This window comes from Lipophrys pholis (genome assembly GCF_963383615.2).
Source record: "Lipophrys pholis genome assembly, chromosome: 15".
NCBI lineage: Eukaryota > Metazoa > Chordata > Actinopteri > Blenniiformes > Blenniidae > Lipophrys > Lipophrys pholis.
In genome coordinates, this window is record NC_137642.1 from 17,060,876 (window position 1) to 17,088,632 (window position 27,757).

Sequence of the window (27,757 nt, forward strand, 5' to 3'; positions counted from 1 at the left end):
TTTAATCAGATTGATGTCAAACTAATGGCTATCCTCTGATATGCCGCATGATGCAGTGACATCATTACCCTGGTTAGTGTTTTTTTTTTTAATAAAAAGTCATAATGAAGAAATAAATGAAAGGTAAACTATTATTTATTCATCAGAAATCTAATTTGATCAATGTTTAAGTGGGACATGGCTGTTTGTAGAGAGTTAGGATGTTTGGAGAAATGCACCAGGGCCAGTGCAGAACCTCCAGGTTCTAGTAGATGGTTTCTGTCCTCTGGACATAAATATGAGGACTCCTGGCTCCGTTTAGTAAATCCAGTATATTCTCTCAGCCTTGTACAGATGTCCAGGGTCGAACTCAACTGTACATGTCTCAAGGCCGTTGGTGTTGAATTACTCGCTCTCTGAGTGAATGCAATAAAAGCAACACAACCTTCCTCAGACTTTTGAGCTGCATTAGTTGATGATATGTCTGGTATATATATATATACATATATATATATATATATATCTTTTATCTCAACTATAAATATACAAGAAATGGCGACCTTCTTGTTGAGCACAGTGATGGACAAATATCTAACACACCAAAAGTGCAGACGCATAGGCCGTTTATATTTGTTCTTTTTTTTTTTAAATTTTTTAAACTAGACATTGCCTTCTTCTAAAGTTCAGGTAAAAGAAAAACATTTTATACTTCTACCTCCACTGACTGAAAACCATTACAACTTTCACGCTGACATTTGTAAAGCTAATAGCCAATCAATGTCTTGTTTGGTCTGTTTAATGCTCTAGTCCCAAACATAAGAAGTGGCATTAACAGCATTATCACAAACGGTAACAGTAACTCAAACTGGCTTTTGTCACTCAAAGTAGATTATGATGATTGTGACAGAGGCAGTAACATTGACGCTTCTCTTTGTAGCACAGCTCTCCCGAGTTTAGCGTTGATTGCCCATTTACTTGTGATGTATAAATCAGATAATGCTGTAGGCAAGACACCAGAGTCAGATTACAGCAGTAACCACTCGGAAAGAGGCTATTGCACTGCAGCCAAGGGAGAGCATTTTTCATCCCATCGGCAATCAGATCAGACAAACTACAGATTCCCATAATTGGCAAAACAATGAATATTGGATTCAATAATCAGCAGACCCATTACACGTCAAGCTCCAGTTTTCACTGCCTGAAACCCTCCAGCACACTTTTCCTGCCTGCTTGTAATCTCTAAGCAGTGTTTTTCAGATTTACTCCCTCTTAAGTATTACACGTGTCTTGAAGTGCTTGGTTGTCAAATAACTTAAAAGGGGCTTTCCATCATTGGGGAAGAATATCTGCAAAAATATTTTCATTTGAAGATAAAGTTTCAAAGAAACTTTCGAGTAGAAGGTGATGGTGCAGATCCCTCCCTGTACTGTTGTCTTCCAGATGTTTCTTCAGCCTGACATTCATGGTCATCCACACCGATTAAACCATTTTGCTCACAAAAGTAACTCTGACTTTTTCCCTGTCCTTTCAAATCTTGTGTGATTTTAAAGAGTGATTGATAATATGTAAGGAGGAAGGTATTTTTAGACCAAAATGTTATTTATTTGTGAGTATAGAGGCAGTAAGACATTTGAGCTTAACAGTACGGTGGGTGTAGTGGGTATCACCGTCACTTCACTGTGAAAACAAAATCCCTGGTTCGAGTCTGATCTCAGGGGCTTGCATGCTCTTCCTGTGTATGTGTGTTTCTTTATGGCTACCTCGGTTTGCAGAAACATGCATTTGCTTTTACATGGTGACTTGAAACTGCCTGTAGGTGTGATTGTGTGCATGAATGTCTGTCTCCTTGTGTTTGTGCGCTGATGGACTGGTGACCTATGCATGGCGTACCCCACCACCGCCCATTGTCAGCTGTGATTGACTCCAGTGCCAACAACCCAACATTGGATAAGACATTATAAAAGATGGATGTAAAGACACTTATTGCCATCATTCAGTATATATGAAGTGAATGAAACTGTTGTCATGGTTTTATGTAAGCATCAAACATTGATCATACGAAGTGAGAGAGGAAAGGCATCAGCTTATTTTGTATTGTCGACATGCGGGTCAGAGGGTACTCAGCATCTAATCAAAAATGTATTTCTTTGGGTGCGGTATACACCAAAGCTTGCATGCATGCCAATTTACCAATCTGGTCTAATCAGTACAGTGTCATCTTGCTTATCTGATACAGCAAATCAATTAAGCACAAATCATCTTTCCCCCGTCATTGTTTTTGAAAAAACAAAGCGTGTGCCAAGTGCGAGACTTCAAGTCCAACCATAGCTGCTTTCTCACCAGTCTGATAGCGATGTCAAGCCCATACCTGTGTGCACCCTCGAGTGTCACACTATGCCTGCCTCTCAATAATAACCTTACATCTTCTCTATAGCCCCTCATTCACTCCTCGCTGCCGCAGGCACTTATATTTTCAAACACAAAACAAAACATCCACCATGGCCATTTTAGTCTTCCACCACCTGCAGTGCCTTTTACTGTCCTTCACATGAGCGCCATGGTGCTGATGTAACTAAAATACACACCCACTCACTTAACTGCAGACAGGTGGTATGATTTTCCCTGCAGCACTGCAGACACCACAGAGAGGCAAACACTGGAGAAAAGACAAAAAAAAAAAGAAAATCCAGCATTGTTTCACTTTAGTGCACCCTGATTCTGATTTTAAATCACCACAGAAAATCCAATCAACTTTTGAATTTGAGCATTTAATCTCTGAGCGCTTCATCAAACCCAAGAGTTGCTGAATGGAAGAGTCAAGCCCAGCTGCAGCTCGAACCAGAGGGATGTGGCTGTCTGTCAAATGAAAACCCCCTCTCATCTGCCTTTCCTCTCCCTCCCCTTCCATCCCTATTTATTTGACCCAGTGCTGCTTTCATCTTCCTCCTCTGGGTACAAAGTGAATGTTGTGCTGCTGCTGGGACCCAGCCAGCCAAGGAAGGAGTCTACCACTCAGATACTGGCTAAAAACTGTGAAATCCCCCCCACCAAGCCCCAACTACCTTTCTCACCCCTTTCTTTCTCTGTCTCTGCTTCCCCAAGCTCATAAATGCCCATGCTTCCATTTTAGAGAAAATACATTTTGCTGTAACTGCTGTGCTGTTCGTTTTCTGGGCTGCGGGATTACAGGTTATATCCAGGCCTACAGATATACACTGGCAGACCAGTGTCCCACTGACCCTCCAAAGCCTGCAATTTAGCACAGTTATTTATGGAGCGAGGAGAACACACACACCCCTCCTGCTTCTCTCTGCTTTCATGATGCTGGACAGTTGCAGTGGCCGTTCACACTTGTGCCTCACCCCTTCCCTGCTTGGTGAGCATGGCACTTTCTCTGTGAGTCACAATCCTATTACCCCTCAACAGCCTCATGGTGGGGTGATAAGAGCAACCCAGCGCACCGCAAGAGTGACAGTGCTGAGCCTCATTTAGCTGCGGTAGGTGGCTTAACCATGGGAAGAATGCTCCACAGAGCTTTCAGCAGGAATTAGCTTTTGCCAAGATGTGAGTGTGTTTGTTAAAGGTGAAATTGGATGGAGAAAAATGAACCAGAATAAGACTGTCACATCGCTGCGAGGAACTCTGGAGCACACACTGAACTGAAAACAGCTTGGGAATCAGTGAAGAAATCAAGAATGGCTTTTCAATTTGTTAAACATGCATTTTATTGGAAGATAATAGTTTGACTGAAAGATACAGGGAGTCTCAAAATGTGAAGGACACCAATTCTGATAGCGATAACTTTAAATACCATACTGGACTGAATGTAAAAGGACCTCGATTATAAGACTATTCACTGTTTGGACACAGTTTAGCTGTTTTGTTTTGTTTATATAAAGCACATGGAATCAAATAGCTGTGGGAATGCGCATACGGTACATCTTTGTTACAGTTTCATAACACAGTTTAGCCTGTATAACATGGTACATTATGTTTGAGGCTATTTCGCCTACAGATCTCCTGCCTCGCTGCTTTCACACCAGCTATTATCACTCCCATGTTCTGACTTTGCTTGCTGGGCCCACTGCACGCTATCTGCTCTGCCATTCAAAGCATTTGAGATGCAGCATTTTAAAGGCTTTTCCACATTTGTCAGTGCCTGTAGCTGACTTCTCATCCTCCCAATGTAATTATCAGAACACCATTTATTACGCAAACGCAGTGTTTGACTGGCTCAGTCAGGTGTTCGAACCAGTATGTTCCTTCTATTTTGGGGAACCCCCAACTTGTTGTGGCGTAGAACTCATCTTAACATATACATTTTATACTCTGGTCCAGGTATAAGACATCACAACTTTTTTAGACCTCTTTCCTGGGACATAAACCAACCCTAATTTTGGACCAACATTGTATTATGATGATGGTTGTGAACTCAGAGGTAACTTGTTTTGTTATAACAAAACAACATAAAAACTTTATCTCTGAGATGATTCAGGTCTGGGCCTATGGATCCGGGATACGACACACATAACATGCACATCAAGCTGCAATCGAAATTAAAAGGGACATTATATTTTTGGTTATTAGTGCTGTGGTTAATAACTAGTTTAACTTTGTTATTGTTGACACAGTGTTGTGTTTTTTTTCTTTATGTTTTTCTTATTGGAAGGAATGCTGAAGCTATTTCTACTACGTAACTGTTGTTGTTTAGGTACTGGACCAGTGGCTTCTGTCACGTCTGTTTCAACTGCACATTTCCTTTAACATCATTGAAAGGAATAGTCCCCTCCTTTTGCAGAGTAAACCTTTTCGCACACTATAAAACACAGAACACACAGACGCACCAAATAATTTCAGTTTCTGTCTTTGGATCCTTTTAATGCCAAATTCCTCAGTAATACTTAAACTGCTACTGTGTACTTGTAATTTTTGTTGGTAAGACAAAATAACTAAAAATGCACTTAACTAAGAAGCTGCAGCTCCCCCTAGGATAGCCAAAGCACCCTCATAGCACCCCCAAGAAATGTGATTTTTTTTTTTTAAGTGGTTTATTTAGATTTTTTTATGTGTGAAGTTTATAATTTGTTGCCTGATTAATTAATATATTCACCAATAAAACATGCATTTATGTATTTTTTTTAAAACTAGAAAGCAGTGTAATCTGATTCAGCCAATCGCTGCAGCGCACGCATTAATCTTTCAACTTATAACTTCCTCTTACGAGCTCATTTTTCCTGGTGACTGAGTGACTTACTAATAGTAATGAAACATGGAGCGCTTTTAAAAAAATAAATAAATAAATAAATAGTGACAAAATCACTGATGCCTTTGCTCTAAACCACAACAACCGACGTATCGTTTTATTATGACATCTCATGGTGAGTGATGATTATTGCCTGTTTGACCAAATATGTTTCTTTCAGTGGAGGTTTTGGTGCCTGGCAGCAGCAGTTAGTGTCTTTGTGTTTAAGGCCTAAATGAAAACTTGCTGTGTGTTTTGCTTCCTGCTGCTGTTGAGGCGCCATCACTGACATTCTTGTGTTAAAGTTTCCATTCAGTGGTGTGTTTAAGTGGCCGGCTTGTAAACCTCTCATCTGTATCACTTTGACTAAATGTCATGTGAATTGTGTCACATAATATTGTTTTAAAATAGCAGAGCTTTTACTGTTAGTGTGTGACCGGTATGAGTGCGGTGTGGCGTGCGCATATTGTCGGTGTTACAGTAGAAAATAAACTAGTGATCCTTAAATTCCCCAGCACCGTCACTGAAAGATCGAGCTCCCCCTAAACACCAGCATAAATGAAAAAAATCTGGCGCCGCCACTGTGGTCAGGGTTAATTGGAGTCCAGCAGAGATACTTCTCTTCCCTACAGGAAAGGCAAGGAAATAGTTGCCCAGAAAGACTATACCCTTTTCTCTGCCCATCTTTTTTTTTTTATTCTTTTTTTAGTACCTCCATGAAGGACAGACCTCCTTAAAACCTTGTTTCCTTCAACCGTTCTTCAGAACTTTGGAGAGTATAGGTGAAGTAAGGATTTTGTATGCACCTTTATTGTGCCTTGTATCCACACACTTTACACTTATTCTGATGATATGTTGTTGTTTGTGTTTTATTTATTTGTTCGTTGGCTTAGGTAAGTAGACTGCTTAACTGAATTTCACTGATTGGGATAATTGTTGTCTGAGTCTGATTCAATTCATCTGTGCAATTATAGCTCGGCACTATGTTTCAGTCATGGAATGATTCATTTTAGTATTAATTCCTGTGAGTCTCTATCATCACATACTGTACATCCTTCTTTTAGCTTAGTCTTAATCATAAAGCAGCCCTTTACCTCTTGTCGCTGTTAATTACTGATGATTGTTCATCTCATTGTTCTTTTGCCTCTCACTTTCTGTGAAGTGGTTTGAAATATTGTTTATCCTTTGAGACTTGCAGCTAGGAGGCGTTTATTTGACAGTAATTTTGTTAATTGGAGGATTGCATTTATTATTTAGCCATTTCTGTATCTGTGATGAAGTTCTTTGCTGTCTTTCTGCGAACAAAGCTTGATGCAATAATCTTTTGAGGCTGTGTTCACTTTGCCGTGGATATCACTGAACTAGTTTCCAAAGAGAGTTTGTGAGTTTTTGTTCTCTGCCCACTTAGAAAACTTCATTTAATGATTACTTGAAACTAAGAAGCCTTTATGTGCTTTGAATAACTTTGTGTGACTTGTAAGTCTTTCATTCTGAAATTTTTTTTTTACTTTTTCAAATACAGTTAAATAATGTTCTGCTGGAAATTAGAGGCTTAGCTGTATTTTAATGAGCAATGGCTGTAAGTCTGTGTTTTCAACCACACCAAACCCACTTTACAGAATTTCATGTGAGGGATACTATTGGAAAGAAAAAAAAAAAAAAGATTTTGTACGAATAAGTTGTGTCTTACAAATTAGATTAGTGATTCAGAAATAATACTCAGCACATACATTTTTATGTTTCGAAAACTATATGTAAGTTTTTTGTTTCTTTCTGACTCAATAAATTCTTGCAACAGAAACTGTACAACCGGAGACTAATGCACCAATTGCAGAGCACATAAGTAGAGATGCCGCCACCCCACTCACAGTGTGACAGGTATCCACCTTGTACTGTACGTCTATGCAAATAGCAACAATTTCGGCACACTGCCTGGAATAACAGCCCACCACATCTGACTACAGCGCGCCTCCGCAATGTGCTACCAGGGACATATTTTGATATTAAAAAGCCGACAGCCTATTTCATCCTCCTTTTACAAGCTAAAAGGAAATGAATGTGACCTCAGTGAAACTCCTTTCCAGTTGTGGATGTACTTTTTTCAGTTTCTCTGTTTTGAAATCACACTGAATAGCACTGGCCCCCCATTAACTTGAGGTGCCTTAAGGTCTCAGACTACATTGAGAACAAGTTTTGTATTTACTCTACATTTAAACTCCAGCTGTGTTTCCAAGTTTCTTGTACAGCAGCTTGTGTGTCAGCTGACAGGGTGATTCATTGTAACATGTGTAAGTGTGAATGTGCTGACGTTGCTCTTAACCCTCTCATCAAAGACTCAAGTTTCCTCTGAACCCCCTCCTCACTCAGGCCTTTATGTGCGCATCAATCCCTGTTCAGCCCTGTACACTCGGCCTAATTATGCACAGGCCAGCAGGAGAAGTAGAGGAAGCCGCCGCCGTATGACTGTAACCCTGTCAGCACAAGAAAAAGGGAATAAGAGAAAAGGGGCGGATAATTAGGAATCTGGTCCGTTTTCCTTTTCCACTTTCACTCCTCTCCTTCTCACCCTGCTTCATCTGCATTTTTCAGAAGGTTTCTCCAATTACTGAGCCAGTACCCCCAGCTGCTTCCCCATCCGCCACCAGGGGGGAAAGTGAGGAGGGTGTGTGAGGAGATGAGAAATTGGAGGGATTCTGAGAACAGTGTGAGTTTGAATTAATGGCTCAAATTAGCAGTTCTTCAGGATAATGTGAACTTAAAGGAGAAAGATATGTTATTCACACCTTACAGTGATCGTAAGATATTCTGCCATTGTTATGTTCTCACTGCTCTCTCTGGCGAGCGCAAGCAAACATGCTACAGTAGATATTTTCCCAAAGGAGCTTTGAATAAGCAACCAAAGCAGTATATGGTGTGAATCAGTTGCCTTGAGGGTACAAATGGATTTTTGCATTTGTGTTGGGTTTTCGCTTGTCTATGTGAGTTACCAAGTAGCTCAGGGATCATCAGTTATTGGTAAGACAGCAGTCTCTAAGTGTCAACGCGGTGAGATCAGTTTTTATTGAAATAATGACTGATTAATGTCGCCTGAGTTTTGCCGCATCCCCTGCCATACATTCATGTTGCAGATTGCTGCCAAATGCACGCGGACGTGCACACATGCACTGAAGCCACCTTCACACCTTATCTCATTTCTCAGTTTTGCAGAATCAGCTGCAGTGGAGCTGACAATATGATGGTGGCGAGGGGATGGTGAAGGTGAAAATGACTGAAACCTGGCAGGGAGAGCGCACTACGGTCACCTTCTCACTGTGATTGGGGGAGAGGTTTATGCTGCTCTGTGGTAAAAAAAAAAAAAAAAAGGAGGGGGGGAACACCTGCCACACTTGTTAGGCAGTGCAGTCACTTTTGTATGAGGTAAACTGCTGACCACAGAACAGAGAATGAAATACCATGAATACCCATACAAATGTATATTATTAATTTGTCTTAAGATCTAAAAAAAACAACAACCCCAAAATGTAATTAGGAATTTCTCCATCTGGCCTAATATTTCCCCTTCATTTTCCAGCTTCCCAGTGCTGATATGGAACGTTGATATGACTGTGGCTTCTGTGTGAACCCCTTACACAGTGCCTGAACAGGAGGAAAAAAAAATAAAAAATTTAAAGGAGAAAATTATTACGCACTATTGGTCCTGCTTGCTTGAAGTATCAGCGTTGATGGAAAAGACTCTTTGAAGGAAAAGTGAGTTCTTAACTTAACGGTCATAATGCAGCCAGAGAAAGAACTATAAAGAAGCATTTTGAGAAAGTCACTATATTTATTATCTTATATTTTCACCTGGATAGCTTTTGAGGAACATTTCTCTTCCTTAGGCGTGGCACAGCTCCTTTTATTCTCGACGTGGAGTCATTGTTTGCCTTTTTTGTTGCCATTAGTTTCCACCTAAAATAGCAGATGGTAGTAAAAACCTCTGTAGCTAATCTTCTCCTTCCTCGTTGGAGAATAACACCCTTTTGCTCGCTCTGCTGCTCACTTTCAGCAGAGATTAGGATGTATGAATTCATTGGGCTTGCTGTGGCTCAAGTAGTTAGAAATGAACACACACGTGAGCCCTGTATCACGCTATGCTTGCAACACATCCGCAGACTTGCCATCGCATTATATTTCTGTTGACCCCATAATTCTCATTATCCATGATTTAATAGCTGAGAATTGCAACAAAATCCCCTTCCACCACCCGGCATTCATACCCAGAAACCAAGCTTGCCACGGTCTCTTATGAATAAAAATGTAGAACATCATTGGGGTTTCATTTCAACCATGTAATGTTGCTGTCATTTCTGCTTTCCAAGCTCAATGTATGCCACACCAGAGAAATATCACTCAGATCCCATGTGAGAAATTTCATTCGCACACGGCCATAAGTCGTGCGGCATCCTCAGAATATGAATTCAGACAGCAGGGATGGAAACAAAATTGCCACTGGGAGGATATACAGTGCAGCCCTATTAAAACATACTGTGGTCATGGGGGGAGTTTGTGTGGTTACAAGGTCATAGCGAGACCCAACCTAATTTACTTTGATCAGTAATGTTGCAGCAGAATGGTCTACAGGGCTGGGGTTATAGCACTTACCTGGCAGCAGTGTGACAAAGAGAGCCACTTATCTAATGCTTTAATATTGAGGCATCACTAATTGCTAAATGGCCGAATGCACTGAGCTCTGGCTGAAGCGTGAGTCTGTCAGCACGACAGTTTGGCAGCAGTGGGTCCAGCATATTGCAGTGGGAGGGGGTATACTGTAGAGCGAGAGAGCGCGAGAGGGAGAGTTAGTTTTAGACAACACAACAGATTAACAAAGCACCATATTAACCTTCAGGTGCATCTAATTGTTGGGAAATTGAATGCAGCTCTCAGTGAGGGGTGATCAATATATCGAACTGCCCTGGCTTACAACCTCTAATCCTGCAAATCTTCTTGAGCACCTGAAGTGCCGTATTGAATATCTGAGTATCTGAATGACTTGGATGGCATTGCTTAAGCATAATTTATGTAATGCAACTGCCCGCGTCCACATTCATTCATACTGCTGCCTGCTAATCTCTCAAGAACAGTCGACCTTTCTGCCATCAGAACGCATTTAGCTGCAGTTCCCACTGAGGCGGTGGCACAAAAACTTCAAATGTGTGCAGCTTTATCTGTGGCTTGTCAAGACTATTGTGTCCAGGGCTACTTTGTTCCGTTCCGACCTTATCATGGATTATCCCTGTCTAAATCGTAATTATACACAGCTACAGACAGAAAAAAACATCAGAGGCTATTGATCACAGTTGGTTGAGTCAGAGAAAAATTCAATATGGCACAAGCATTGTGAAATATCTCCTTTATTAAAAAGCTGGGTGAAGCTCGCACATATATGCCTGAGCTTTCACAATCTTAATGTTAATCAAGAAAACACACGGCCTCTCCTCTTTGTCTGGGGATGGGATGCTCCATTTGCTTCTCTTTTTCTACATTTTCTCAGGTGCAAATGTGTTCCCATAAATCAGCTTATGTCTCTGGGTATTCATACAAAAACGCATTTTGTATCTTGGAGCCTGTAAATTCACTCATCATTTGTGCCGGGTGAGGTTGCCCTAAAGCCCGCTGTCTGTCCCTTCAATCACAGGTTAGTGTGCCGCTTGTCATCTGCAGTCAGGCCTATTATTGAGAGGCTTCCCTCAGGCCGCCTCTTTGTCTTTAGTGGCTCGATTAAATTAGAGTGACACCTGGCATGCATCCTCTGCTGTAATGGCCCCTTCTTTTCATCCCATCCGTTTTTATCAGCATAATAGACCTCTGATGAAATATTACCAACCTACAGTGCCTCCGTGCCCCGCTGAACCACCGTGTGAAAGAAACAAGTCATTGGTTCATGAGGCTTTAATGATATTGCAAATTGAATGAATGTATTCAAAAAGGCATGAATCACATGAGGCAACGGCAGAGTCCGGTCCTCACATGATGTAGTCGCCGAACAAATTACTTTTGAAATCACACAAGTGCTCTAATCACATTAAATGCGTGGTCGGTGACTCGGGCACACTTGTCATGTTGCGGTGTTTGTGGGTGGGGATATTTTTAACCTCTCCAGGGCAACCTTGTCACGATCGGCTACTGTTCCTGAAAACACAGCACCGCTCTGGAGGAACCGCCATGCGGTTGTTTACTTTTACACTTTGCCATATATAATGAATTTCATACACCTTTGTTATGCAAAAGAGGCATGATGAAAAGAATTTCATCATTGAGAAATGAAATTCTGGCTGCTCCTCCTTCTCCCCACGGTCTTGAGTGTAGCTGGAGGTGCAGCGCTGCACACTGGAGGAAAATCCCCTCCGCTGCAATCTCATGAGCTGTGACGTATTTGGCCTTTTGATATTTGATGTGCCTCCACTATGCAAGAGAGGGATGGACAGGAAGATGCTGAAGGGCTGGAAAACCAGCTTTTAAACCCATTTATATGAACAGCAAACTGAGAATGCTGTGACAGTAGTACTCAATGAGCCTTTTCATTGAACCCGATGTTACAAATGCTGCTTTGATGAAAGATATGAATTATTCACTGTACCCATGCACATTCCTGACCTTGCAATTTTTTTGGAGCATATTTCAGTACTTCCTATTGTTCTACCTTTTTCACACGAATGCTAAATCTGCAGAATTACTAGAAATTCCACTTAAGTATGGAATGCTTGTGAATGTTCTGTTTCTGCTCTGCTTATTTTAGTGCTGCCTTGGGTGACAAGGCAATAATGGATAGCCAAGGATAATATGTTGAAATTAGATGTATTACTGGTTGGTTGATATTACATCTTTCTGTTTAGTCTCTGCTGCCTTGAGGCAATCAAGATAATCTGCTGCACATGCTAGAGAAACTGAAGGATTTCTTTAATTATTTTTTTTATCCAAAACATATCTATTACTTGAACATAAGCAACAAAAATGGTATATATTTCTTGATGTGAAAAAAATGCTCAGATCCTGTGGGCGATCAAGCAGATTAATTTTGTTTTGTCAGTATAGATAAAATTGGATTTTGTAATTGAAATTGTATGTCTGTTTGTAATGCTTCCCTTCACCCAACTCAATTCTGTGCCGCTGAAATGACATCTGCCCACACACTGACAGTCATGAACATGTTGCTCTGTCTTTCACAGCCTTGTGTGAAAAAAAAAAGAGAAAAATGCATTAAGCATATGTTGAACCTCCCCTGATTGAATGTTCATCCCACGGCTGTGTGCTTGTACAGAAAGATGGGCTGCCAGTTTGAGCACACATCATAAACAGTGGGTTTGCTTCAACAAAAAAAAAGTCTTTTTTTATCTGTATTTCTGAACATAATTACATTATTTTTATAAAACCTTTTGTTATCGTCGCATACACTTATCAGAGCTGTCACCTGGCTTTCTTCCAAGCATTTATAGTTCAATACATATGCTTTGGAGATAGGCCGCTTCCAGAATGACACAAAACACACAGAGACAGCCAATGAAACTTACCGAAACATAGAAATTTCCATTCATCTCGTGTCCGGCAGCTCAGAGCAGGAAAAGCTTTAATATCTCAAAGGGAAGCAGAAATAAGAGAAAGGTAAGGCACGGTTAAGCGTAAATCGAGGCCATTATTGAGGGCAGGGAGGGAATTCTTTGGGGTTTGACTCAAAGAAAAATAAAGGACAGACAGAAAGCAGAAAGTGAGTTTTAGTTAGGTCAGAAGAACACTGGCTGCAGTTTCTGTAATTCTCTAAAACCGTAATATCATTATCACCATCACCTAGCAATTGGATAAATTGAATGTCAGCCCATCAAGGCTACTTTTTATTATGTGATTTAACATAAAAGGATAACCCTTTTTTTAAAAATTTGATTTAACTGATTTTAGTTTGTTTTTTTTCTTTTACAATCCAGGCAGCTGTGACTTGATTATTCGCGTTAATGGTGAGATGAGAAAAGATTCTTTGCTTCGCCAACATCAGATTCATCATCAAGTTGGCAATTAGTCTCAGACGTTGCAGCTGTGGAGATGTTTATGCAGACACATCTGATAAATGCAGAGCTTCTCTGAATGCAGGCGTATCACCCACCATCCCACTCTGAGTGCAGTTTACATTTTGGCTTCAAAGTCATAATGAATTATGTGGGATCAGCTTTTACAGTTGGCACGAGACCGCGATTGCTTAGGTGATGCTATTTTGAACAATGCTCGGACTTAAAGCCACAGCCACTGGTTTTCTCTGTGGTAAGCAGGACATTAAAAAAGGGCAGAGGAACAGGGGATGGCGCTCCACTTCTTAAATTGGGCCACAAAAGGAGGCTGTGAGAGCTGAGTTCAGTTTTAAAGAAGCCTTCCCATATCACCGTACTGGAGATGCTATTATGTCTGAGAATGTCTCGTCTCACAAAGGTTAACCAGAGAGGAATGGGCATTCAGCAAATAAAATTCACACTCCTAAAAGTGTTTTCAGGGAGCCAAAATGCCTTCGTGCAGCGGTGTTGAATAGTGCTGACTCCCAGCCAAGTTGATATTTCTGATTTGTTTGACAAAAGAAGTACCTTGTTGCCAGTGTAATGTCCCTGGTGATTACCAGACTTCCGGCTTCCAAGCAATGAGATCCTAACACTGATAATGAATTCAGTATGAGGAATAGCACAGTTAAGCTATTATCCCAACAATAATGGCACGTTGCCTTTCTTTTCATATGTGTACAAATGTACAAATGCAAACTGGGATTGCAATCATTTTAAATCTGTCTCTTCCCATTTTCTTTGTGCTCACAGGAAATAATTAAACTGGGAAGCCGGAATCCCCTTGTGAGTTGTGAATGAATGCACATAAAGCTAGACTCCTAAGCCTCGGTGTGCTCTTTTCTCCACTGCCGTATCACTCTCTATCACCCATTAAAACATATTAGGACAACCCCCCCCCCCCCCCCCCCCCCCCCCCTTCCATGTCTCTGTTTGGTGCATGGAGAGAGAGACTGAGGGAGAGCATGTGTACAAATGAATCAGTGCTGTTTGTTGTACTGTTTCAGGCTGGAGCCCTTTCAAGTAGCTTATTTGAGAGAGCTGCAGATCATGTTTAGTAAGCTCACTCTCATTATATCAGACCCTGGGGAGAGAAGGGCCCTCACACTCCACACTATCAAAGCCATGGAGCCTGCCATAGAGGACATGCTTCAGTATGAACCGCTGCTCTGGAGTGTGTACAGAAAGTAGCGAGCTCAGCCCTCATCATCTTCTCTCAGTGGGACGCTGTCAGCATTCAAGGTTTTGATCAGGCGTTGCTGGATTGGCTGTGGGTGACAGGTAAATGAACCCATAGTTGGGGGAATAAATACGTTCATTAGCATAATGCATCCACAACAAATTTTGCTTTCAGTTTGCGTGAAAGAACTTCGTCTTGCCAGACTGCAGCATTCATACACCTTCTGGGATTGCCTTTCATAGGACAAATACAAAATTATGTAAACAGGGTGTTTACCTCTGCACCATTGGAGGATAATGCAATTTGTTTCCAGTGTGCCTGTCACTATGTTGTCTGTATCTTTGCCTGCTTTGAATACGCTCCGTCGCCCCCATTGTCCACCGAAAGTGTGTTTCAGTTCCCTTTCAGTAATCATAATTCACCTGAAACGCGTGCAGCACTTACCTCAAGAAATCCGAGCCGTATTGATCCATCTGTAGCAGAACAACATCACTATAAACAAGCTAATCTAACATAAAAGCTGGCCTCTCCGTGTCGTAGCCCGCTGAAACGATTTAACTCCGGCTGGTAGCAATGAATAAATAAATAGATATATGAAACGCACAATCACAGGCTTAGTCCCGCCGTGCATCCCAACCACATTTCACTGGAGGTGCCGGAGAGTACTGGAAATCATATTCCTTGCATTTCGCATGTCTTTAGCCCAGCTAGATTGGGAATGTGAATGACAAAGCTGTGGCACCAACTTTCATCAGTCAAGCTCCTGTCTTGTCTCCACTTCGACCTGCGCCTCGCAGCTGAACTCACTGACCTTTTGCCATTCTCACCTGTGATTAATTGCTACTTTGGCAGTCTACTGATAATCTATGTGATGATTATCATGGGACCGACTACTTTACCTGAATACAAGACAGACCGAATTTGCCACTTCCTTTAGTCCACCTCTTTTCAGTCTCCTTTCACTTTACTTCTCCTTGACTGGCTGCTAGTAGGTGGAGGTAAGTGCATCAAGACTCATTGGGGGGGCAGATACCTTTCAAGACAACTGGCAATTCAATTTAACCTCCAACAGCCCTTGTGAGATGCTCTCATGACACTTACTTAGCAGTTTTTGCATTCACATTTCACCAGTACATTGTGAATTGGAAGCAGTGCTTTGAACCCAGCTATACATGGCTAACATATGGTTTAAGGAGAGGTAAGGGAAATGGGGGATTTCCATTGAGATTTGTTGAATTAAAAAACACATTTTTAAATTATTTTCTTTGATGAATTCTTTAAACCCACAGATGTGTTTCCCAGCTCTCTGTGGCTATTATTAATTCATTGACATTTTGCTGAAATGGAAATGATCAGGATGTAGAGGAGTAGATATGCGATTGCCTGCAGAGCAATGGTTAATGGAGCTAAACAACAAAATGTATTTTCATTCACCACCGTTGTTCCAATTTTACCTGTAAACAGTCGTGTTTTTAGGTTATGGTGATTTAATTGTTTAATCTAACACCATATTACTATGCCCAGTGGCCAGAAATATATCTTTGTGCAGCGTGTTTAACCAATTTGTGAACCAAGATACCAGAAGACCTTTGGGTTCTGTTCACAGACTTATATTCACTTCACAATCAATCTCAAAGCGTATTAATGCTGCCACTGTTGATCAGTAGTAATCCAGAATCCTCCCTCAAGCCAGACTGAATCGTTTCAACCTTAATTTGTACTGATGAACAGTAATTAAACCCTTTGAGAGAGTTTTCTAGGCAAAATGTGCCGAAAGTATGCATGTTAAAGAGAGAATTCACAGTCTCATGCCTTCAAGGTCAATCAGGAATATCACACTCAATCCCCTCACAAACTATAAAAAAGATAACACATATTCATTTGTTTTGTTGAAATCTTTCTCTGCATTGTATTTCTTATCAAGCGATCCTTGGAAAATGTGGTTGATATTCATCTTTTGCTTTTTGTTCTCATACTGACTTCCTAATCAGCGATACATGGTTCCCCTTTTGTTTTCCCTTACTGACAAACTAATTATAATTAGATGCCTAACCATGCATTTTATTCTGAGCCCAGTAGGATTTAATTGCATTTCATTCTCATAATTAAAATGGTTCCCTACAATAATTGTCACATCTCATAAAGTGAAAATACTGTGTTTTCATTAAGTATAGTGTAAGCCCCTAATCAGTCTATGATCATTTATAACTTGGAGGGTTTTAGAATATCTACCTTGGAATGGAATTTAATTGGAGCTCCCAACACGACTTAGTCTTAGCAATGACTCAAATGACATTCTTGGTGTTGTGCACCATGAAGTAGTTCCCAGCACAGCTCTGCAAGCCTCTGAAAGCTCTCCTACCTTCTCGATTGATTGTGACACACGTCAAAAAGTATGTAAATGTATAGGCTTGGGGATCCAGGACAACAAAATGAGGAAAGGTTATGAAAATATCTTTCATCAAAAATAACACAGGTGCTCAGTAAACAGTGACCCAAGCATGTGGAGGACTAAATGGACCAAAATTAAATAAATTAATACACCATTAAATAATTAATTAAATATGTCATTAATTCATTATAATACTAATTCATTTTATGTGAAAAACATATTTAATTATTTCACTACTTAATTAATTATTTCTTGGTCCGGTGTTGCACTGCTTCATGAATTGCTTCATACTCGCCCATCATAGTCAGTGGGTTGGATCCTTACACCTGATTGTTTCCCCTGCACATCAAGTCAGAACAGATCGATCCCAGATAACGGATTGATGCCGAGCTAGTGAATATATAATCGGATACACTGGGTGGTGTTATATGTTAAAGTTGGCTCCTTGCGCACAGTGAAAGTCCAGACTCATCTTGTTTCTGCCCGACTGGTGTAGAACTTTTATTTCTTAACTTCTATGCGTGAGGTTACGTTCAGCCTGGTTGGGTATTCTAGGTGTTGCACACTAACACGTCCCTGTCTCAACACATAACTAACAATAGTTCCCATTGCTCCACTATACATCTCTTCATTGGTTTGGATACTTTATTTAAAAAAAAACCTTTATTTGCAACCAACAAAAACCAGGCGCAGTGGTTAGAGATATTTTAGACTCTAAAACATCTCTCACTAAGTTCATAGAAAGTTCCTGCAGATCCTTCGATAACATAACCGCCATTTTACAGATTACAGATAACTTTTTTTTTTTTTTAATAAAATGAATTGCTATTTTAATGAATAATGACACATTTAATGACACATTTATATATTTCATTCAAATTTTAATGAATTAATGACACATTTAATTAGTTATTTAATGGTGTATTTATTTAGTTATTTAATTTTGGCACATTTAGTCCTCCATATAAGCATGATATTATTCAAATTCTTTCCGCTAAACTTGAACTCTACTTGGATAATTATTTCTGCATAGAGCTGTCACGGTGGCAAAATAGAAATATGTGCATGTGTGTGTGTGTGTCTCTCTCACTGTCTGTTGACAACGAGCCTTCAGTTTGACTCCTGGCACATTTTTGTCCCCTGTCGCCTTCAGCACAATTAATGATCTTGCTTACAACATTACTGCCACAATCATGAAAAATCACACTGAAGCGCCGAGTAGCCCGGCATATTGAGTTCAATTCATCAAGGGCTTCATGCTCATTGGCGATGTCAAACCTGGTCTCAGCGTTATTGAGTGCTTTTGTAATCAAGTACCTGCCGTAAGTCCCCAGGAGTGATTATCTTTTTTAGCAGAGGGTCCTGGAGGAGATATGATTTGTCCTGGGATTTACTTAATGTTTTGAAGTTTTGTCATCAGATCCGGTAATGAGAATAAGTTGGAGGAAAAAGTGTCTTTGTTCATTCGTGGTTGTGTTGGTTTATGAGAAGGGCAAAGCATAGGTGTTCTGCTTTCAAGGCTTGTTTCTCACAAAGAAGAGTATAAGGAATTCAAAGTCCTCTTAGGAGACTCATTGTCTGTTTTATCAGTGACAGACGCATCGAGATAAACTGTGGGTCAGACAGTGACTGGTATGGTGGGAATTTAACACTTTGGGGTTGTTGCACATTTTAAAGTAGAACATCATTTCTTCTGTATCTTTTTCAACTTGAAAACGATGTGACAGCTTTCTCAAGGAGGCGTTCTACATGACAGCATTCTGCAAAAATGTAAGAATGTAGACATTGTCTGCCTTGCTCTCTACTTCTTCGCCCCTTCACAGAAGAGAATAGATTTCCTTTTAAAAGTTTTATTAAGCAGGGGGAGGATGTTGCATATTTAAGGAAGGTGCAGAATAGAGTTAGACTTTGACAGACGAAAAGCAGGGTGCATCATCATCATGAAGACATTTGTCATCAAGCAACAGAAAGCGCCAGTTGGGATTGTAAATCACCACAGTGCTGAAGGGCATCATCTGTCCCCGTCTCCAACGCAAACTTCACACATTGTAGTGATATTATATTTTACAAATGGGATCAAAAACCAATATGTGCTGCTTGTTTGTTTAGTTTTTTTATTTGCATCATCAACAACCATACACATTTGTTAGTCTCCCAGCACTTTTGCACGTAAACACAGGACATGAACACCAGATTACCTATCAGTTGTCATCAGCAGACAAGCCTGTGGATGTTTATCCTACACCAGAAAAAGAAAAAATCAATAACACAGCAACTTAAAATGCCCAATTCAGATAATCAAATGAAAGAACATATCAAACTAATTTATGAACCAGCATCAGTGCAAGTTTTTAGCATATACAGTATGCTTTTGCAAATACTGATACTGTATAATCACATTAGGTGGGAGTGCTCAGCAGTTCAGAGTGCACAGCGGCTTTAATAGAGAGAAGAAAAAGTCCACAAGATAAACAGCTTTAAACGCTGAATCAATTGTTTTTAGTTGTTTTGTTTTTTTGCTGTAAACAAAACCAAGGTGCCAGAACAGTTAATAGTACACATCAGATGAAACAGAACCAGTGTAAAGCAGACAGGTTCTGAAAACAATAGAAATCTCTACCGTGAAATGGTGAATGGCAATCTATTCAAGTCCTACTTTTCACTGTAAACATAATGACACTGACATTAATGAAACTCGCTGAGTGAGTAACATGAGCATTGGTGCAGAGCAACATGCTACAGTCCAATATCAGAGTTCTGTGACTCATTATATGTAGTGCTCCCTAACCTAATAGCTCTCTCTCTCTCTCTCTCTCTCTCTCTCTCTGCCATGTCAGTCAATTCAAAGAATTAAAAGCTGCAGATTCATTTGAAGCCATTCAAATACAAACGAGTATTGCACACTACTACAATCAGATAAACAGTGTATTTGACTGTAATCATGATCGGAGTGCACATGTTGGGTTTGAATATCGTACATCCTTTTTCATGTCTGGTATGATGCGTATGCTTCAGGCTGAATGTGATGATTACTGTAGGATATAGTGTGAAGTATTGCTGCTATATGTGCCCATTCTATGCAAGCATAGAAATAATAAACAAACTGTAGCATATTCATTATATAAGATATCTTTGTAGCCAGCATGGACCACACTTGTGGCTTCATATACATGTCGAAATTTACATATATTCATATTTACAAGCACCTCTAGTGCAAGATATTTGTTTGTTTTTTTATCTTTCAGGACTTTGGAACCAGTTTATCCTTAAATTTGGACATTTCAGAATATACAGTATGTGGTCCGTCTCAAGTGGACCATTTACTAAAATCAAAACTACATATTAGCCTCTGTCAAGTCTGAGATATTTTTTACAAAACAGTGACAAAAATAAATAAGTGGCACTACCCACAAGGTGATAAACTTCGATTTTCTATAGGTGCACAGAAAAAGAAAATCCATCAAACGTTTGCACATGTGTTGTCAAGCATAGAAGATGAGTTCAGGAATCTGCCCGCCCTGCACTCCTGTGCCGTTAGTGCTGTCCGAGGAACACTGAAACTGAAATGTTACTTTCCCACACTGCACCTCTGTCATTCCTTCCTGTCCAAAGTAGCTCAGCTCGTTCCCATCCAGAACCACACTGGCCGTGTAGAATGTGTCCGGCTCTATCTGGACTGGGTACTCAAACCACACTGGGAAGGTGTTGCTCGAACCATCGGAGAAGTATTTGTTCAGGGTTTGCCCGAGCAGCACCCCTTGACGCTTCAGCTCGATTTTGGCACTGTACTCTGCAGAGCCACAGCTGGATCCGTACAGTCCGAACCCAGCAATGAAAACTCTTTTATCCACAGCAAACTGTATACTGTCACAGCGGCCCCGGTAGCGCCACTGATTGCTTCGATAGGCACAGGACTGGAATCGGTGGCAGCGCTGGGGTGTCAGGCCCTTCCTGGGCTGGCTGGCAAACTGCAGGTCCGGCTTTTTGGCTGCTGTGTACCACAGGAAGATATCATTGGTCTCATTAAGCGTCAACACACCAGACTGCGCTGCTCCATTGGCAAAATCATCCAGAGCCATTGTGGGAATGCGTATCAGGTACATCGCCTTTCCCAAAACCTTTCGTTTGTTGTCAGTCGACGAGTTGAGCTCCCGTCTCTGGCACTCAGCATCAGCCCAGTTAAGAGCAGCCTCAAATACCACTATCTCTTTAGCATTGAGTGTCTCCCGCTGTAGGATACTCTCCAGGGTCTGGCCGTCGATGTCACAGAAGCCCTCCGAGCGTAACGCCAGCTCGGCCTGGGCATCAATCACTTCCCAGCAGCGCTGCGTCAGCTCCGGCTCCTCGAACAGGCAGCTCTGTGAGAGCAGCACGCAGGCATTCTTGGCACTCAGGCTGGTCTCCAGGAAGTTGACGCAGGCACGAGCCAGGTGAGGGACAATGTACTTCTTGGCAGCGTAAAGGGTGGCCAACACGGTGTCGGCACTCAGGTCAATTTCATCACAGTAAATGTACCTGTAGATATAAAATAGGACTTCTTTTAGATCTGGAGAAATGAGTTAGAATACAACGGGCGACACTTATCTATGAAGAGGACTATTATATAGTGAGAACAGATGGAGGGAGAGAATGAACGTGCATATTTCAAGCTTTTACAACTAGTTATAACTGATTTGTGGTATGCGTCTACTGAAAAAGAACTTCAGTGAAAACAGTGAAACAACATTCAAAGTCGAGTAAAATGGTTGTAAAAACCAATAACAGTACTATTCCTCCTACATCGTTGTTGACCACTTACTATATCTCACTGACAAGGACCAAGAAAAGAAAACTGGGCGATAAAAGTGATGAACGAATGACAGCGAGGAGGTAGAAAACACTATCAAGGGACTTGAAAGAAAAAGTGAGTCTCATAATAAAACGTATGATAGTGAAAAAGAGAGATTTTATCTTGAAGATACAGGAACGAGAAAGTCATTTGTCTGTCAACTGAAGTGCTGAACAGTTTTGTCCAAGATGTGCCAGATATAAACCAATCTTGTTTTTTTTGTTTTTTTTAACAAGATCAATTTGAAACAGCAGTTATGTAAGATGCCATTTATTTCAGACATGCACCATAATATGAACAGTAAAGTCTTGACAAAGCAAAAATCTTACTTTAGCATGGCCAGAAATGCTGCTGGTTCCACATCTGGTATGTGGATTTCATCCTTGTTCTCAGCGAGTTCACCGTAAAACATGGCATGGAACACTGAGCTGCCCACGGCCAAGACATACTGCCAAAAGAAGAAGAGAAAACAATGTGACCGGCCCAAAAGAGAAATGAAAACAAAGCTCATCTAGGAGTTCACAGGAATACAACAGACTTGAAATGGAAAAAAAAATTTAAAGAAATAAAAAGGGTATTTAAAACTCAGATTGATTGATTTTTTTATGAAATACCAAACTAACCTAGACTAAAACACACATCTCTCACTTAATATTGAACAAATGCTTCAGGTTTTAAGAGACTGTACCCATTGGTATTCTCAGCAGGGGCTATCGAGTTACTATTTACCCCCTCCTTGAGTACAGGAGAAGATTTCTAATGAACAACATTGCCTCTGACACAACTGAAATGAGTGCAGCAAAAGTTCAATTTAATCAAATAGTGGCTTATGAGATTTTTGTGATGAAATCAGATGTAATAATATTTCCACTATTATGCACTGTACACGAGGTTATGAGTGGCGGTATTATTGCTGCGTTTGTGTTTTAGATCTTATAGTGCATGTCTGTGTGTTGTAGGTGTGTGTTTTTGCAGAACAAGTATGTTTAGGTGGGGATGTGGGTGGTATAATTTTTCTTAAAAAAACAAAAAAGGGAATTCTCTAAAGTAAAATGCAGGAAGCCGAGATAAAAAAAGAAGCATGTTGAACAAGGGATTTCTGAAACAATATCATTGTCGTTATTGTTGTTGGTTGCCTTGCTTATTGAAATTCATGCTGTCGAGAAGACGGAAGATGTTTTATCTGGATTTTTAGCCTGGTACACAAATATTGTATATTAGCATATGGTTACCCATGACCCATTGCATTTTAGATATCTGCATTAATGCTTGCTTTTGTGTGTGTCTGTATACTACATGCATAAATTAGGTCACAATGCACGTGTAATTTCCTACCAACAGGACACAATATAGACTGCAGCATTGAATGCCATTATATCCCATCACCATAATGTCTCGGCATAACGTGCAGGCGAGTTATCCTCTGTGTCCTTTCGTAACTGCTTTCTCTAAATGCACAAAGTGCTCTGCAGCCACCAGTCATAGATAATACATTTTGGTCCCACGTGAGGAACAAAAAAGGGGCCCAGGCAGTGCTGATCTGAGCTCGTAGATGTGAAATGAATGGCTGGAGGGCAAATTTATGTCTGGAAACTCACTTACCACATTTACGTGAAGGTTACTTATTCCTATTGAGTAGAGATTAAAGTAGATTTAGATGAGACACATGGTGCAGGAGTCGCTGAAGCTAAATTACTTGTCTGCACCTTGAAAAAGCAATGAGGTCAGATGGCGGGCTAAACAAAGAAGTCAGGATCAAGACCTGCAATTACAATAATGAGTGTTACTCTGGATTATTTGTTCCACCATGCCACATTTTAAATGCTAATTGAGTGAATGAGTGCAAAAGTTTGTTTAGCGTGTGTGGCGCTCACGAAAATACACTTAACTTTGTGTCTTTTCATTGTCACTCCATGCTGTGGGGCGTGTCTGATTAAAAGTTGGATGATTGCAGTGCCGATTTGGAGAAGCTGAGCGAAACCAGACACAAAGGTGATGCTTTCTGTGTGAGATGACTGCTGAAGAGGATATCCCTTCCTCCTTCGCTCACTCTGCGCCTCTATCCTTCAGCCTCATTTACATAAATAATTGAGGACTGTCTCGAAAAGACACATGGTGTGGAAGTGAGAGTGGCGCACAAAGGACTTCAGTTCCATTATTGCTGGCTGTGAGGAAGATTACTTTTAATCCTCTATGATATGAGCAACAATGGCCCGGGCCTGCTGATTGCATGTTTGTTAATTTCCTCCGTGCTAATGGTGACTTTAATGATCGATGAAATTCTTACTCTGTGTCCTGGCAGTCGCTGGGTCCTCCCAGTCTGACCCACCACAAAGTGAACATCTGCCATCAGCTCATTGTTGAACATTACAGAATTTCTGGAAGGGGAAAGAAAAAAAAAAAAGAAGAAGAAAGAAACAGAAGCAAATCAGTTTTATGTATTTGGCACTTCACACTTCTGCTAAATCGTGAACGTGGAGTGCCTTTGACAAAACTTCTGCCCTTTGAATAATAACTCTCTCATAGTTCAGTAAAACATGAAAATGATTTGAAAGTTCAGTCCTTCCTAATTCCTTTATGACTTTCATGATTTTTTTTTTTTTTCTTTCTTCAGAAGATCAGGAAAATGAGAGACAACAAACCCAATGGAAAATCCCCTCTGTGAAAGAATGGGACCAACAATAAAACTGCGTTCATATATTATTGAGAGGTGGAACATGTCACAGGGGTGGGTAAACAGCCCCATGATGTTCTGGAGAGACAACAAAGCCAGGTCGGAAAGCACACGTTTTGCTATGGACAGCTGGCGTCTTTTACTCATTGGCCAAAGTAAATATTTTGCTTTTAGTGCAGATCCGCCTCTGCCTGTTGTGCATATCAAACGCACTCGGTGCCGGTCCGCTCTCTGTCATGTCAGAGCAGCAAAGTCTGCAGGAGCAGGAGAGGGTGTAAACAGAGGTTCCCTCAAACAGATTGAGGGCAGGGCCGAGTGAAACACACACACACACACACACACACACACACACACACACACACACACACACACACACACACACACACACACACACACACACACACACACACACACACACACACACACACACACACACACACACACACACACAGTAATTACTTCACAGAATTCTTTTAGGCTCTGCTCAGAAAATTTAAATGTTATTGAACTCCGATGAACTTTCACTTTCATGTCAAATTAAAACTTCACAGTCTTGTTTCGTTGATGAAAGCCGTTTAAGCAGTTTAGATCACAAGTGATGACTCGAAGGTTTTCTTGGCGTCCTTACCTCTCTCGTATAGTGGAGTAGAGTCCCTGCCAGTTGCAGTTCTGTATGGTGTTGTTGTTGTTGAGGTTCTGCTGCTGATACTGTTGCACGGTGGTGGTGGATGCCGGCTTCTTGGTGGGAAAAATGTCTGCTGCCATCTTCTTCTTCTTCTTGCTTCTCAGAGTGATAATCTCATAACAGACTGGGGGCAGCTTGGAGCTGCCACTGGCATTCCCCTTCTTGGAGCTTTTACTCGACTTGCTTTTCACTGACTCGGGAAGCATTAAGAAGAAAGTCAGACATTTCATGTTCCTTCCCTTGGCATCGACCATGAGTGTGTTCAACTGCTGAGCAGTGGGAGTGCATGCAGAGAAGACATTCGCCAGGAGCAGGCAGGTGCGCCGAGGGGACCCAGGGGGTGTGAGGACAGGAGAGGCTGGAGCTGTGCTGACCACTGCACTAGTGGGACATCATGTATGAGGTCCGTCCGACCCGTTCAAAACTACCAAAATAACTTGTTTTGACGGTTCGGCGGCAGGTTCAGACCGGTGATCCAAAGGCACTTTTCCTGTGTGAAGTTTGATCTGCTGACGGAGAGGCTCTCGGGGTTCCCATCCCTGCTTTCTCAAGTGATGAGTTCAGCTCTTTAGATCACTTCTTCTTCTTCTTCTTCTTCTTCTTCTTCTTCTTTTTCTTCTTCTTCTTCTTCTTCTTCTCCTCCTCCTCTGCTCCCTCGCCTCTCTCACTCACTGCTTCGCTGAGGGTTGGCCTGACAGCTCCAGATTTAGTATAGCTGCAGTGGTCCTTACGCAGGGGTGTTTACTCAGTTCCTTTCATTTCACACTCTTACTCCTCACTGTGCTTTTCTTCCTCTCGCTGCTTCTCCTTATCTGCGGCTCTGCCTTTTTCCCTCCGGCGCTCTCTCGTTTTCTTCCCTCCTCTCCTCCATGGAGCGGAGTCATCTGCAGGATGCTGTGGCCGCCGCGGATGCTGCGTTGCTCTGCTCCGCCACTCGTTCTGCTGACTATAGAGGTTGAATGAGAGAGTGCAGAGGAGAGCGAAAGCCCCCCCCACCTCCCTCCCTCACTCTATCCCCCCCAACCCCCCCGCCCCCTCTCAGCGCAGACCACAGCTCTCTCCGGAGCTCAGCCAATGGCGGCGCGCAGCGTTCTCCATTGGCTAATGCATCCTAGTTCAGCACGTACTTGAATATGCAATAGTCAACGTCTCAATTAAAGTGACAACCATGCCCCATAAGAATGATATATTCATCTTCAGCTTTAGTTGCTGTCTCTTTTTTACCTGAAGCCACAGCATTCAGTTTGCACTCCAGTAAATACAAACTCCCTGTTATAATTCAAAGGGGAATGTAAATGTACATGCAACTTCATTAAGGGCATAATTTGCCTAATTCATGCATCGTCTTTGACATAATTCTTTTCCCAAATGAGCTTTTCATATAAGATTCGCTGGACTGGTTTGAGTGGAAAAGCTTTTTAAACTCAAACATTCAGGAGATTCACAGCAAACTAATGTTTAGAATGTATACCGAACACAAGCTGCTTTAATACTACTATGATCTGATCACATAACATTTATTCCTGCGTCTCTACAAATACCAGATATGAATGAACATGTTGTGCATTTTTAAGCTGAATGTGCTAAATGTTTTCTCACAGCCTCTTTTTTTTTTTTTTTTTTTTTTTTTTAAAAAGCCTTTTAAAGATGCGCCAGCACTAAAGCTTTCTTGTTCGGTCATCTCTTCTGAAGTGAGGGCTCTCTTTACACTATTTATAATGCAAATGCATATCCCGTGTCCTTCTTTGGGCCTGTGCACAGGGGGTATTCTATTTAAAGCTCCCGGGCTGATTAAGGTTTTAAATGCCACAAAATGTTGTTTTTTCAGATGCAGGCTTCAGTTTGTCTCTTTAACTTTAACGCTACACCTGCAGTCTTGTCAGTTGCTTTGATAATCTCATTGAATCTCACCACTAATGCTGTTGGTCAGATTTGTGTCACATTGCATATTTTATTGACTGGAGAGAAATTAAAAGTGACAAAAAAAAGAACAGGATAAGGTGAATAAATTTAATGGAGAAAGCCTTCCTTGAACCACTGTCACAATATTGATTTTTCCATAAACCCTAATTAACTGGCTTAGTGTTTGCCGCACTGAGGAGCATTAGCCCACTAAGCCCCCTTATACAGTGTACGCTGTAGAACAGAGAAATTTGCTATGGTAACATGGAGCCAACATTACAGGGCACCATACTCTCAAATTGCAGGCCACTAGACATGTTACCCTGGTAACCACATCCGCAAGTAACAGCAGGACAGAGATGTAGTGCACAGACATAAACACACCAATCATGACAGTAAAGAAAAAGGCGTAATATATTTCTGCCTTTTTTCACTTAGTGAGGAACATTAATTTAGATATAAATTTGCTCTGTTAATTTCCCAGAGCTCCAACAGCAATCTAATGTCACTGTTAACCACTAAATTAAAGCTGTAATGCTCGAGAAGCAGCCCCGATCGCTGCAGACAAAGTACACATGTTAATCCAACAGTTTTGTGATTTATCTGGCATGATGGTCTCGTAGCCGTATGCTGTGTATGATGAATAGGATGTCACAATATATCACCTCGAATGGCTTCCTGCTTTCTTTAATTACGTTTGCCATCCATTCATCAGCAGAAAAAATGTAATCTTGTTATTCACACATTCGGAGGTAGGAGTGAGAGGAGGAAGTGATGAGGGTGTTGTCACAGCATCAGCATCA

The 27,757-nt window shown here is 41.1% G+C and overlaps 1 protein-coding gene across 1 annotated transcript; it reads right to left on the bottom strand.

The window, feature by feature from the left end:
- Window positions 1-18,708: 18,708 nt before the first annotated feature.
- Window positions 18,709-26,002, bottom strand: btbd3b (BTB (POZ) domain containing 3b). Its single transcript, XM_080481241.1, has 4 exons — window positions 24,996-26,002; window positions 23,981-24,071; window positions 22,023-22,141; window positions 18,709-21,380 (listed from the first exon to the last, which is right to left on the bottom strand). Exons 1-4 carry the CDS (start codon window positions 25,304-25,306, stop codon window positions 20,348-20,350), a joined length of 1,554 nt encoding a protein of 517 aa, XP_080337367.1. The 5' UTR covers window positions 25,307-26,002; the 3' UTR covers window positions 18,709-20,347.
- Between the last annotated feature and the right edge of the window lie 1,755 nt (window positions 26,003-27,757).

Coding starts and splice junctions, on each gene's coding strand:
- btbd3b (XM_080481241.1), bottom strand. CDS start 25,306: ATGGTCGATGCCAAGGGAAGGAACATGAAATGTCTGACTTTCTTCTTA. Junction 22,142..23,980: donor AGCGACTGCCAGGACACAGA/GTAAGAATTTCA, acceptor TTCTTTTGGCAG/TATGTCTTGGCCGTGGGCAG. Junction 21,381..22,022: donor GCATTTCTGGCCATGCTAAA/GTAAGATTTTTG, acceptor TTATATCTACAG/GTACATTTACTGTGATGAAA.